The sequence below is a fragment of the Schistocerca nitens genome, chromosome 5 (assembly GCF_023898315.1).
Source record: "Schistocerca nitens isolate TAMUIC-IGC-003100 chromosome 5, iqSchNite1.1, whole genome shotgun sequence".
Taxonomy (NCBI): Eukaryota; Metazoa; Arthropoda; class Insecta; order Orthoptera; family Acrididae; genus Schistocerca; species Schistocerca nitens.
Window position 1 is genome coordinate 826,069,179 of NC_064618.1, and position 13,624 is coordinate 826,082,802.

Sequence of the window (13,624 nt, forward strand, 5' to 3'; positions counted from 1 at the left end):
CGGAATACCAACATGCGAAAGAAAAACATTAGGAACTTATGCACCATCCCAATATTTTGTCTTGTTTGATAATGCAGTGCAGCATGAAGATTAATTCAGTCGTTCGTGATCCACGAATTATATTCCCCAAAGAAAAACTCTAACGGCAGGATCAGTTTTTTTTTGCCTATTTTAATGACTTGAGACACAGCAACATCAGTCATCTGGCAAGAATATGCTCTTGCGGATGTACTCCAATAATGCATAGTGTTTACGTATATAACGTCTTATGTTCATAGGAATAATTTGCTTTGAAATTAGCTGTTGCTGCAAAGGATTACCTTTAGACAAATCTACGATTGATCCTTATCATATACGATATATACACATTCGCAGCATACATAAAAGCACGGAGAGCGCCTACGATGCCATATTTGTCGCAGTTCGTTTGAAATCGCTAACGATTCAGCTAAACAGTTGCCGCGAGGCGTGCGGGACTGTCACAGTTACGCGTTTTGTTGGTTGCCCTGTGCCGGACGTGCGGCTCAGGTTTTTGTGTCCGCCGAATCAGCTCGGTTTCACCGGTATCAGATGGCAGGCCGGCGGGCCAAACTGTTAAAGCGGCACGTCTGAGCGAGGGCGGCTGCGCGCTGCGCCGCTGCAGAGCAGGAGACCCCGGCCACGGGCAACGGCAGTCGCGCCCACGACCAGCTGCCGGACATGTCGCGCTGCGTCGACGGCCTGCGCCGCTGCAACAAGGTGCGTTCCGTGTGCTGCGTGCAGCCGCATTATGTTGGCAGCCGTGCGTCATAAGCTGCGCAACGCCAGAATGGCGGCCGGCGCCGCGCCCCTCGAGAACAGCTGACTGGCGCCGGGCGCTCGCTGCGCTTATTGATTGTGTCTAACGTTGTTGCTTTCCTGTGACGTCTCTAGAACGCGGGTAAACTAGTGGGAGACAAACCCGACGACAGGCCGGATCGCCATTGTGATGCTGGTGCTCCAGCGTGGCTACCTTGAAACATATCGCTCATAAACTCGCAAAAAATTGTATCCTTATTGACGTTACGCCTACGAACTTTCACTGTTGAGGTAGGAATGATAGTTTGATAGTTACAATGATTTTGGAAGCTGTTACATTGGCATTATCAGAAAACTATCTGAGTATACTAGTTTATACTCAGATACTGATGTATTTCTATGCCAGTAAAAAGTTGTACACAGGTACTTAGTGATGAGAGAAAAACCAAATATTGTATTTTCCTTCTCATACTTGCAGATGTCACAGTTTTCCTGGCTGTGGATAGCTGTAATATAACGCACTGTGTTTCGTACTCAAGTGTGTTATGTAACTTTTACTTTTTGAAGTTTGCGTTTTGAATGCACTCTCCTTAGCGAAAAGAGAAACGTTGCGTAGAAAGGAGAAGCTAACGCAAGTTAACAAGTTTGGTTCTATTATCAAGACAGATTCGTGGCTTAGGCATTGACTGATTTGATGGCATTGTTTCAGAGTGGATGTAGTGTATGAAATGGAGGCCAGAATACAAAAATAGTTCTGCAACGTTTCCAATGAATACAGCAGTCTCCAAGTTGTTACATCTCATCGTTCTTGCTGGACAAATCGAAGAGATAGTTAAAAGTAGAGCGAAAACCGCTGTACTCTGTGTTGTAAGTACTATCTGTGTGAACTGCATAGATGGCTTTTCTGTTTTGATTTGAGCGTATCGAAAAACTAAACAAATGCTTTGGTTCGACCTGCAACATTTTCGTGTGTTGCTGGAAGAAACGATCATGCACTTTGTGCCCTTGGGAAGCACGTGCAAAATCAGATCCATCTCATCGTTCGAGTTAACGGTCGGAAGAAATGATTCGCTTGTTGATTAAAAACAGTTGATTCTCGCCGTGCAATCAGCAATGTCGCCAGACTAGTTCGCCTCTTTTGTAGAACAACCGTCTCGCTGCCATTTTTCTCAGTTTATTGAACGATATAAGGAACTAAAAATTATATTTTCACGTTTTTGTTATCGAACGCTTATTTAACTTCGGTCAGAATATGCTGTACTCCGGTCGTAGAAAGTTCTTTGCAAACGGTTGTCATAAAAAGAGCATTCGGCATAAATCTCTCATATTTCTCTGTCGCACTCTCTTCTCAGAAGCAGAGTTGTCCATGAGGCAGTAATGAACATCAGTTTCACACGCCGATATCGTATGATTTGACTTGTTATTTTAGCCACTTGGTCTACAGCTCCACGACAAACCTTATGTTGGGAAGATTCTTGAAACACTCCATAACCTGGGATATTATTGCCGGTTAGAAACTGCTCATTTATTGTTCCTCGGTTATGAGCACCCATCATACTACCTAAGAACTATCTACTTAACCGTAGAATCTGCATCATTCATGTTTATTTTCTTTTTCACTCTGGGATCAACTTTTTTAGGAGCAAATTACAATGTGGTTAGTATTCTTCTCTAGCACCAAATCATTAATAGGTGCAACATCGACTAATGCACATTTATTACCACGATCTTACGTATTACATGTCATTATGACACCAACAGTCTCCGTGTCGGTCAGGAAAGAAAGAAAAAAAAAAGTAGAAATATCAATAAGTTGTTCTTCGAATACCAGCGTTTTGTTATTTTCTCTAGTCTTACAGGACAGTATAACCAAAAGCTATTTTCCACAGAAGAAACAACTGAATATCTAGTTTACGGAATCCTGGATCAATAAAAGAAACAAGAAAGATTGTAAATGTTGTAGCATGTAGCAACGAGTGCTGTATTATTGAGATAATTGTGACCTGCAGTAAAGAATAACAGGAGTGTTTCGCAGGAAAACCCTTTAAGTTATATTTAAATGAAAGTATACTAGTCTTATTTTTTAAAACTGTAATTGAAAATGTAACCTGAAGAACAGCGTGTACCTTCCGGCATACTGATGAAGGCAGTTTTATTCAAGCGGGAAATGTTTTTGTATCTGGTTTTGAATGAGTTTCTTTGAAAGAGATCGTGTTGTTAACTGCATATCCCATGTTGAAGTAATGTAAACGTTGGTAACAGTGCTATAGTTCGTGTTTTTATACGATCTGTGTACGCCCGTAACAGTAAATCATAGGATGCTATAAAGAACTTTTCTTTTCTATGTGAACTCACAACAATTTAAAATAATCCACTTAACTCGATATTTTACCATCTTGTGATTATGAAATGATGCATTTTCAAGAGTTTTGTGACAGAAACAGAATACATTATATTTTTTTTTTTACAATGTAACAACGATCTGTTTTCCCCCGGTCATCTAAATTGCTGCTCTTATTCTTTGTATTGGTAAACCATGCCAATTACATTTAAAATATTCCAGAATATTTCACAAATAAAAATGCAAATCGTATTTCCCTCGATGAGCCTATCGTGAAGTGCAACTGAGACTCTGATAACTGATTAGCTAATTTATATGGTATATATAAACAAAACAATAATAAAGTTTTTCTAGATTTTGGTGTGTGAGGTTCCTCGTTTTCGGAGCTATGTAACTGAAAATATGTGTCATAGTTTAAGCTCATGAGGGAAATGTTTCTTCTAGTTACAAGAAATGAAGACAGTGTAAGTATTAATAAAAACACAAATACAACTTTCATGGTAAGGATTCCCTAGGGATGTGAGATCGGGCTCTGAAAACTAGGTTTGACTTTCACCTTCACTAAAAATAACATTCTTAAACTGATGAACGATGCAGACATTGCTTGACTGTTTCGGTGTATTCAATCCTCTTTTTTTGCAGTTCATAACGTATTCCCATTTTTAACGTATTTCGTCATTGGATGGACTAGATATAAAAATTTTACTGTGATATTTCTCAATCCTTGCTGCTGAAAGTCCTATTTATTTAGGTAGAGAAATAAATTATGTTCACTTATCCAGTTAGTTGTCGTTTTTTTCAACTTCGTTTCGTTATCTCTTAAAAATAGATCATGTTCTGATTGTGGGTGTCAAACAAGCTATGCTCGGCGTTAAAATTCCTATGAAGAACTTCCGTAAGTGATCTTTTTTGTTGCTGTATCAACTGTAGTTTTTGTAAACAGAAGAAAACTCCCTCTTAAACAAAAATTTGTACCAATTTAATTACGTAATTTATTTTTCTCTTGTCAGTGATAAAGCGTTTTTCCTTTGCCAAAGAACGCTAATATTTTTCTTCTAAGTCGTATTTTACCGTTATAAGAGTCGGTGGATTCACAAAGACGCCCACAGTCGTTTTATTTCTTATATTTTGTTGTTGTTTGGACATTAAGAGAAAACACAAGATTAATGCAGATAGCATGCACAAGATCCAATAATGTCGACATATTGGTTTTTACATTAGCTATCGTTGTCTTCAGCATTTTGCCACAGTGGTTCGTTACAGTGTGGTGTATTTGACTTTCGTCGCGTTTTCCACAATATAATCTTCTTCGCATCAGCGTTTGCGATGTAAAATAATTTGGCGTTTATGTCGTTTGGTTTCTAAGTTTAGACTTAACGCATAAAATTCTTGCGGTTTCCCAGTGGCGTTATGCAGGGAGCGTTCCTTTGCCACGGTCTGTGAGGAATCACTTGGTTTTTGGTAGTCAACTGTTCATGTATTTCATACCTCCCTTCTACAGTACAGAAATTCATTGCACCCTGGTTGTAGACGTATTTTTAGCATATACTCGGATTCAAATTTTTTCAGCACCACACTGAATACAGAATTTCCAGTATTTTTTTCGTCAAGAAATAATTTTCAACTCTCTATTTTTTCTTTTCTGAAACTGGTATATTAGTGTTGATTATTTATCTCGTAATTTCTTCGTAGCTCTTGAGTTTTCGCACAATATCTTCAAATTTTACTTAAATAATTTGGATGGTTTTGTGCTTCCACTATAAAGTTTCACTGAACTCACGGCTCGAGATATTCGTAAGCATAGCCATACCTACTTCAATACTTCAAACGTTGTTTTTTTGTTCAGAAACAAATCTATGCCGTGGAGAATATGTGAAAATGAAATTAGTCGTAACAGTCGTACTAGTATTTCTGTAGTTTACATGAAATACGTTGTTTCTTAAGTGTCAAGCTTCATATAAAATGGAAATGAAATATTCGGACAGACTCTCTCTCTCTCTCTCTCTCTCTCTCTCTCTCTCTCTCTCTGTGTGTGTGTGTGTGTGTGTGTGTGTGTGTGTGTGTGTGTGTGTGTGTGTGTGTGTGCGCGCGCGTGCGTGCGTGTGCGTGACTTTTTTTGTGGGATGGATTCAACATCCAAGGTTTGTAAGCATGCATGTATTAGTTTATGTTGTATTATGACGGAAACTGTAGTGTAAAAAATGGCTCTGAGCACTATGGGACTTAACTGCTGAGGTCATCAGTCCCCTAGAACTTAGAACTACTTAAACCTAACTAACCTAAGGACATCACACACAGCCATGCCCGAGGCAGGATTCGAACCTGCGACCGTAGCGGTCGCGCGGTTCCAGACTGTAGCGCCTAGAATCGCTCTTTCACTTCGGCCGGCGGAAACTGTAGTGGCATATAGTGTCTGTTGCCTGTCGAATAGGACCAACAGATTTCTTTTGAGGCTGATCAGAGTTGATGATTGTGTTTGAAACGTATGTTGGTGAGCAAAGTTATTTAAAGAAAAAACTACACATCATCTCTAGTCTTTGTGATGTTAAGCATCTAACGTTTCGTGCATTTACCAAAGGTTCCTTTAATTACACGTAATAAATTTTTCCTTTACGGTTCATTCCCGTCTATCATTTGTTTCAATTCAATTCGTTCTTCAATGGTCAAATTTAGTCATACTGATCTGATTCTCACTTGATGCTATTTTCCAATTCTTGATTCGTCGATTGGTAACAGCCGTAGGTGGCGATGAATGCACACTCGGTACTATATTTGTAGATGTTCTGAGAATGTATTTTATGCTGAGTAACTGGCATTAGTGACTAAGAGACAGATATGAGCTACAATATTCTCAGCATTATCTTCATATATGCCACCCTTCGCACTGAACTTGAACAAAGCATTTATTCATTTTTTCATGTTGAACCTCACCCACTTTCACCTATAGAGTCGGCATTATGGAGTTTATAGTGTGTGGGGGCAAGCAAACTCTACGATTTCGACCTGTGTCAGACGTTACTTAATTCAGAGCAAGTTGGAGTTCTAATCAGGTTTATATCGCGGAAATTTTGCGTTCCACGAGAAATGATGTTAAATCGTAAATTATTGAAGCGTCGTAATAAGTTCGTATAAATGTATTATTCATTAGGGAAACTTCTCAGAAGGTTCTGCTGTGCCGCATTTTTTCCTTCCTTGCAGATGGGCACGCTACGGTGTACAGTAATGTAATACGAGGGTTGGAACTTTAACAGTGGCAACTATTTATTTGCAGCTCGTACAAAACAGATACGTGTTTCAAACTTTTACTGACCTTCAAAGTAGACACCAGCACTGTGTATAACCCGTTGCCAGTGATGTGGAAGTCGTAGCAGTGCCAGTTGTGTTGAAAGTTCGAGCGGCGCGGTCTATTGCCCGACGAATTTGTAGCAGTTCTGAAGCGAATGACGTGAAGTGTTCCCTTCAGTTTAGAAACCAAGTTGAACTCACGAGGGCTTAAATCAGGGGAGTGCAGTAGGTGGTATAGCACTTAGCAGCCCCATCAATCAAACAACAGCATTGAGCATTGTCCTGCAAAATGATGGTCAGGTCCTGCAGAAAGTATCATCGCTTCTGTCTCTATGCTGTTCATTTTTGAACACAGCCTACGACCAGCTTAGACTGTGCGGCTGGTCCCAGCGGAGGTTCGAGTCCTCCCTCGGGCATGGGTGTGTGTGTTTGTCCTTAGGATAATTTAGGTTAAGTAGTGTGTAAGCTTAGGGACTGATGACCTTAGCAGTTAAGTCCCATAAGATTTCACACACATTTGAACCAGCTTAGAGACAGAAGTGATGACACTTTCTGCAGGATCCGACCATCATTTTGCAGGACAATGCTCAAGCACGTACAGTGCAAGCTGTTACTGATTTGTGTGACTGATGGGGCTGCTAAGTGCTATACCACCTACTGCACTCCCCCTACTTAAGCCCTCATGAGTTCAACTCGATTTCTAAACTGAAGGAAACCCTTCACTGCATTCACTTCAGAACTGCGACAAATTCGTCGGGCAATAGACCGCGCCGCTCGAACTGTCAACACAACTGGCACTGCTAAGAATATCCTACGACTTCCACATCGCTGGCCACGAGTTATACACAATGCTGGTGACTACTTTGAAGGTAAGTAAAACTTTGAAACACGTATCTATTTTGTACGAGCTGTAAATAAATACACTCCTGGAAATGGAAAAAAGAACACATTGACACCGGTGTGTCAGACCCACCATACTTGCTCCGGACACTGCGAGAGGGCTGTACAAGCAATGATCACACGCACGGCACAGCGGACACACCAGGAACCGCGGTGTTGGCCGTCGAATGGCGCTAGCTGCGCAGCATTTGTGCACCGCCGCCGTCAGTGTCAGCCAGTTTGCCGTGGCATACGGAGCTCCATCGCAGTCTTTAACACTGCTAGCATGCCGCGACAGCGTGGACGTGAACCGTATGTGCAGTTGACGGACTTTGAGCGAGGGCGTATAGTGGGCATGCGGGAGGCCGGGTGGACGTACCGCCGAATTGCTCAACACGTGGGGCGTGAGGTCTCCACAGTACATCGATGTTGTCGCCAGTGGTCGGCGGAAGGTGCACGTGCCCGTCGACCTGGGACCGGACCGCAGCGACGCACGGATGCACGCCAAGACCGTAGGATCCTACGCAGTGCCGTAGGGGACCGCACCGCCACTTCCCAGCAAATTAGGGACACTGTTGCTCCTGGGGTATCGGCGAGGACCATTCGCAACCGTCTCCATGAAGCTGGGCTACGGTCCCGCACACCGTTAGGCCGTCTTCCGCTCACGCCCCAACATCGTGCAGCCCGCCTCCAGTGGTGTCGCGACAGGCGTGAATGGAGGGACGAATGGAGACGTGTCGTCTTCAGCGATGAGAGTCGCTTCTGCCTTGGTGCCAATGATGGTCGTATGCGTGTTTGGCGCCGTGCAGGTGAGCGCCACAATCAGGACTGCATACGACCGAGGCACACAGGGCCAACACCCGGCATCATGGTGTGGGGAGCGATCTCCTACACTGGCCGTACACCACTGGTGATCGTCGAGCGGACACTGAATAGTGCACGGTACATCCAAACCGTCATCGAACCCATCGTTCTACCATTCCTAGACCGGCAAGGGAACTTGCTGTTCCAACAGGACAATGCACGTCCGCATGTATCCCGTGCCACCCAACGTGCTCTAGAAGGTGTAAGTCAACTACCCTGGCCAGCAAGATCTCCGGATCTGTCCCCCATTGAGCATGTTTGGGACTGGATGAAGCGTCGTCTCACGCGGTCTGCACGTCCAGCACGAACGCTGGTCCACCTGAGGCGCCAGGTGGAAATGGCATGGCAAGCCGTTCCACAGGACTACATCCAGCATCTCTACGATCGTCTCCATGGGAGAATAGCAGCCTGCATTGCTGCGAAAGGTGGATATACACTGTACTAGTGCCGACATTGTGCATGCTCTGTTGCCTGTGTCTATGTGCCTGTGGTTCTGTCAGTGTGATCATGTGCTGTATCTGACCCCAGGAATGTGTCAATAAAGTTTCCACTTCCTGGGACAATGAATTCACGGTGTTCTTATTTCAATTTCCAGGAGTTTAGTTGCCACTTTTAAAGTTCCGACCCTCGTATTTCTGACAATGGTAATGCATTCTGCGTTAGGGCTGCGCTACTTCTGCAATATGCTAACCCGGTAATTTGTCTGTAACTTGGAGCACTTTACTGCCGAGTAGAAGCTTTGAGACAGTTTTTTGTGGTGTCACTATATCGCCTGTAACGGGCTGCCTTTTCGGGGCCTGTTGCCGGTGTAAGCTGTCGCTGATGGGGTGAAGTGGCCCTTGCGCGTTTGTTGTGTACTGCATTCGACGCAGCTGTTTCCGCTGCTCTCTGTTCGTCCGGACGGAACTGGAGCACTCTGCGCATATAAAACCCAAAGGTGCTGTCGAGCGGGCGGGCTCCCCCGTGAAAACGGCCGCTCGGCGCGTTCTGGGGCAGTCTCATGTGCAATTCTAATGGCTCCAACATAGCCGGGGGCGCCGGCTTATTACCGCCGCTGAGCCGGAAGTTGTGTCACAGTCGAGGGCCGCCCGCCCTCGCGGCCGTCCGAGGAGGGCCCTGTTTCGGAACACTGGGCTGGAACAAAGGGCGCCCAACTATCCACTCGTAAACCAGTCGTCAGTTTCGTTCTCGGTGACCTGGCCCCCGCAGCTGCATTGTACTCGGCAAGTATATAACCAAAACTGACAGTGCCGCAGTTCAGCTGCGCTATCGGCGAAGTAGGACACCGTGGATAAGCTGAATCTATTAATGTACACGTGTAAACCTCATCAGCTATGCTCTACGTACAGTTAAAAATAGACGCTGCTGTTATTTACCGTATCGGAATTAACTAAAATTGTTGTTGTTGTGGTCTTCGGTCCAGAGACTGATTCGATGCAGCTCTCCATGCTAGCTTCATCATCTCCCAGTACCTACTGCAACCTACATCCTTCTGAATCTGCTTAGTGTATTCATCTCTTGGTCTCTGTCTGCAATTTTTACCCTCCAGGCTGCCCTCCAATACTAAATTTGGTAATCCCTTGATGCGTCAGAACGTGTCCTACCAACAGATCCCTTCTTCTAATCAAGTTATGCCACAGATTCCTCTTTTCCCCAATTCTATTCAGTACCTCCACGTTAGTTACGTGATATACCCATCTAATGTTCAGCATTCTTCTGTAGCATCACGTTTCGAAAGATTCTCTTCTTGTCAAAACTATTTATCGTCCATGTTTCACTTCTGTACATGGCTACACTCCATACAAATACTTTCAGAAACGACTTCCTGACACTTAAATCTATACTCGATATTAACAAATTTCTCTTCTTCAGAAACGCTTTCCTTGCCATTGCCAGTCTACACTTTATATCCTCTCTACTTCGACCACCATCAGTTAATTTGCTCCCCAAATAGCAAAACTCATTTACTACTTCAAGCCTCTCATTTCCTAATCTAATTCCAGCAGCATCACCTGATTTAATTCGAATACATTCCATTATTATCGTTTTGCTTTTATTGCTGTTCATCTTACATCCTCCTTTCAAGACACTGTCCATTCCACTCAACTGTTCTTCCAGGTCCTTTGCTGTCTCTGACAGAATTACAATGTCATCGGCGAACCTCAAAGTTTTTATTTCTTCTCCTTGGATTTTAATACCTACTCCGAATTTTTCTTTTGTTTCCTTTACTGCTTGCTCAGTATACAGATTGAAAAACATCGGGGATAGGCTGCAACCCTGTCTCACTCCCTTCCCAACCACTGGTTCCCTTTCACGCCCTTCGACCCTTATAACTGCCGTCTGGTTTCTGTACAAATTGTAAATAGCCTTTCGCTACCTGTATTTTACCCCTGCCACTTTCAGAATTTGAAAGAGAGTATTCCAGTCAACATTGTCAAAAGCTTTCTCTAAGCCTACAAATGCTAGAAACGTAGGTTTGCCTTTCCTTAATCTTTCTTCTAAGATAAGTCGTAGGGTCAGTATTGCCTCACGTCTTCCAATATTTCTACGGAATCCAAACTGATCTTCCGCAAGGTCGGCTTCTACCAGTTTTTCCATTCGTCTGTAAAGAATTCGCGTTAGTATTTTGCAGCCGTGGCTTATTAAACTGATAGTTCGGTAATTTTCACATCTGTGAACACCTGATTTCTTTGGTATTCGAATTATTATATTCTTCTTGAAGTCTGAGAGTATTTCGCCTCTCTCGTACACCTTGCTCACCAGATGGTAAAGTTTTGTCAGTGCTGACTCTCCCAAGGCTGTCAATAGTTCTAATGGAATGTTGTCTACCCCCAGGGCCTTGTTTAGACTGAGGTCTTTCAGTGCTCTGTGAAACTCTTCACGCAGTATCATGTCTCCCATCTCATCTTCATCTACATCCTTTTCCATTTCCATAATATTGTCTTGAAGTACATCGCCCTTGTATAGACCCTCTACATACTCCTTCCACCTTTCTGCTTTCCCTTCTTTGCTTAGAACTGGGTTTCCATCTGAGCTCTTGATATTCATACAAGTGGTTTTCTTTTCTCCAAAGGTCTCTTTAAATTTTCTGTAGGCAGTATCTACCTTACCCCTAGTGAGATATGCCTCTACATCCTTACATTTGTCCTCTAGCCGTCCCTGCTTAGCCATTTGCACTTCCTGTCGATCTCATTTCTGAGACGTTTGTATTCCTTTTTGCCTGCTTCATTTACTGCATTTTTATATGTCCTCCTTTCATTAATTAAATTCAATATCTCTAAAATTACATACCTCAGATGTTGTACGTACAGTCAGTGAGCGGTGATACACTGCTCAAAAGAATTAGCGGAACTTGTGTTTGGGCGTCTGTCATACGTCATTGAGAAATAATTGAGAACTGGGTATGTTACTAAATTATACCCTTATCTTCCAAAAATGAAGTACACATCAAAAATTATTACATCATCGATCGTTTGCATAAAAAGAACTCAAATGTCCGACAGGTGTCGAAAGCAAATTCGAAACAATCATTCATCCCGTCGTCCTGTGTGCTTTTCATTGGATTTTGAGAGGTTCAGTAATGTGTATGCGCTCCTTGAGCGTTTGTCACTGCCTCACACGTACGTGACAAGCCCTGTATAAGTATACAGAGGTATCAGTTCCCTTTCTCCAGTGAGGGCCCATGAGAGTTCTTGGAGAGTGTGGTTGGACGGGACGACCACGCACACGTCTGTCAAGCATTTCCCACGTATGCACGATGGGTCTTAGGTCGGGACTCACTGCCGGCAGTTCCATTACGTCAGTGTGCAGGCTACGCAAGACATCCCAGCTGACGCTCGTCACATTGACCCTGGCATTAGAAGGAATTCAGCGCCACCACCGTATGCAGCAGCCGCCAAATGGCCCAACAGGATCGCTTCGATTTACTGAGTGGCGGTAAGGCGAGTGTGGACAGCGACAAGATCCGTATGGTTGTCAGCACTGAGACCTCTAGAGATCTGTAGGGTTCGTGGATATCTGGGAGGTCCATTCACCACAGGCCACACACGAACACGGCCACTACCTTGCGTCAGACGATACCTGGACTCGTCTGTGAGTAACACGTTTTGCCAGTGACGAAGTTGGCAGTTGACATGGGAACAGTAGAACTGAAGGCGAGCTGTGAGATCCTACAGTGTCAAGCGACGTACTACAACAGGCCGTCTGGATGATAATGTCCTTTCTCGTAATGTGTTCATTACAGTCTGATCGGACACAGCGTCTCCAGTGGCCCTTCAGAGATCGTCTTGCATTGCTCTGGCGGTATCCGCACGACGCCGCAGCGCTGAGATGGCCGGATACCGGTCTTCACGTGGGTCTGTGGTGCGCTGGCGATCTTGTCCAGCTCGCCTTGTGTACTGAACTGTCCCCCTGTAGCGTGTCCACAACCTATGGGTGACAGATAGAGAGGCATTCACATCTGTAGATCTACGACAGAAACTCAATCCATTTTGGATCAAAGAGACCGCCCTTGCAAAGTGCACTTCGTTAAGATGTCCCACTGCATATGCTTCGCTGACTACAATGTACGCAATGTTTTTATTGCAGTCTCCTACCAGACTCCATAAATGTTTTATATTTGCCAGTTAAATGTAACCCAAAATTTAAGACTTATAAGAAAAGGTTATGTATGTTAAGATACCAGGTATCACACACTGCAGCCATTCGCCCCGATGTCCCCACATTTGCGAGTAATTGACGAAAAAGTTCGCAGTTTTCTGTAACACGAAATAGCGTTAAAAAAGGCATGCTAGGTAGTTGTGTAGTGCTAGGTGGCTGTTTAGTGTAATGTATGATATGATAGGAGATTCACAGGCATGAGGTTGTGGTGTCGAATCTTATTATGTCTAATAAATATTTTTATTTTTAAATCTTTATCCAAATTACTTTGATCATCACTTTTATTCAGTTAACTGATTAAAAGGAATTTTTTATTTCCATTTCTTTGTCACATCGTTTCAATCATAACATCAATTTCACTTGCTCTCATTTTTCTTCCTATCATTGTTTTTCCATTTGAAATGTTTGTCAAATATTTGTAAATAATTTTATGTATTATCTTTTGTTTTATCATCTCGTTCTTTCGTCCAAATTATTGTGTTCATTATATCTATTTCTCATTTTTCTCGAAATTAGTTTTACTAATAACCCGTTCTTTCCTTTAAATCTGCATCTGCAGTATTTTGCCCATAGTGCAATAGGAATTTAGGTTATGTTACAATGTTTATATGACAATTACCGTGCAAAAAAAATTACACTTCCGGTAACGAAAGTACATTTTTCACACCATTGCATAAACAGTATAAATAGATTATTTCGTCTTTAGTTTTTTGACTGATAGATTGGAATTTTCAAGTAATTGAATATTATAATAGATACATATAATTAAATGCTCATGTACAAAAATTCTGATCGGGAAAAGAATGATTAAGGAAAAAG

General features: G+C 43.0%; 1 protein-coding gene across 1 annotated transcript in view; it reads left to right on the forward strand.

The window, feature by feature from the left end:
* Positions 1 to 689: 689 nt before the first annotated feature.
* LOC126260740 (cyclin-dependent kinase 11B-like) overlaps positions 690 to 13,624 on the forward strand; it is a 401,166-nt gene continuing 388,231 nt past the window's right edge. The window contains exon 1 of the mRNA XM_049958079.1: positions 690 to 738. Coding sequence (XP_049814036.1) covers positions 700 to 738 — 39 coding nt within the window. The 5' untranslated portion in view covers positions 690 to 699. The remainder of the gene's footprint in view (positions 739 to 13,624) is intronic.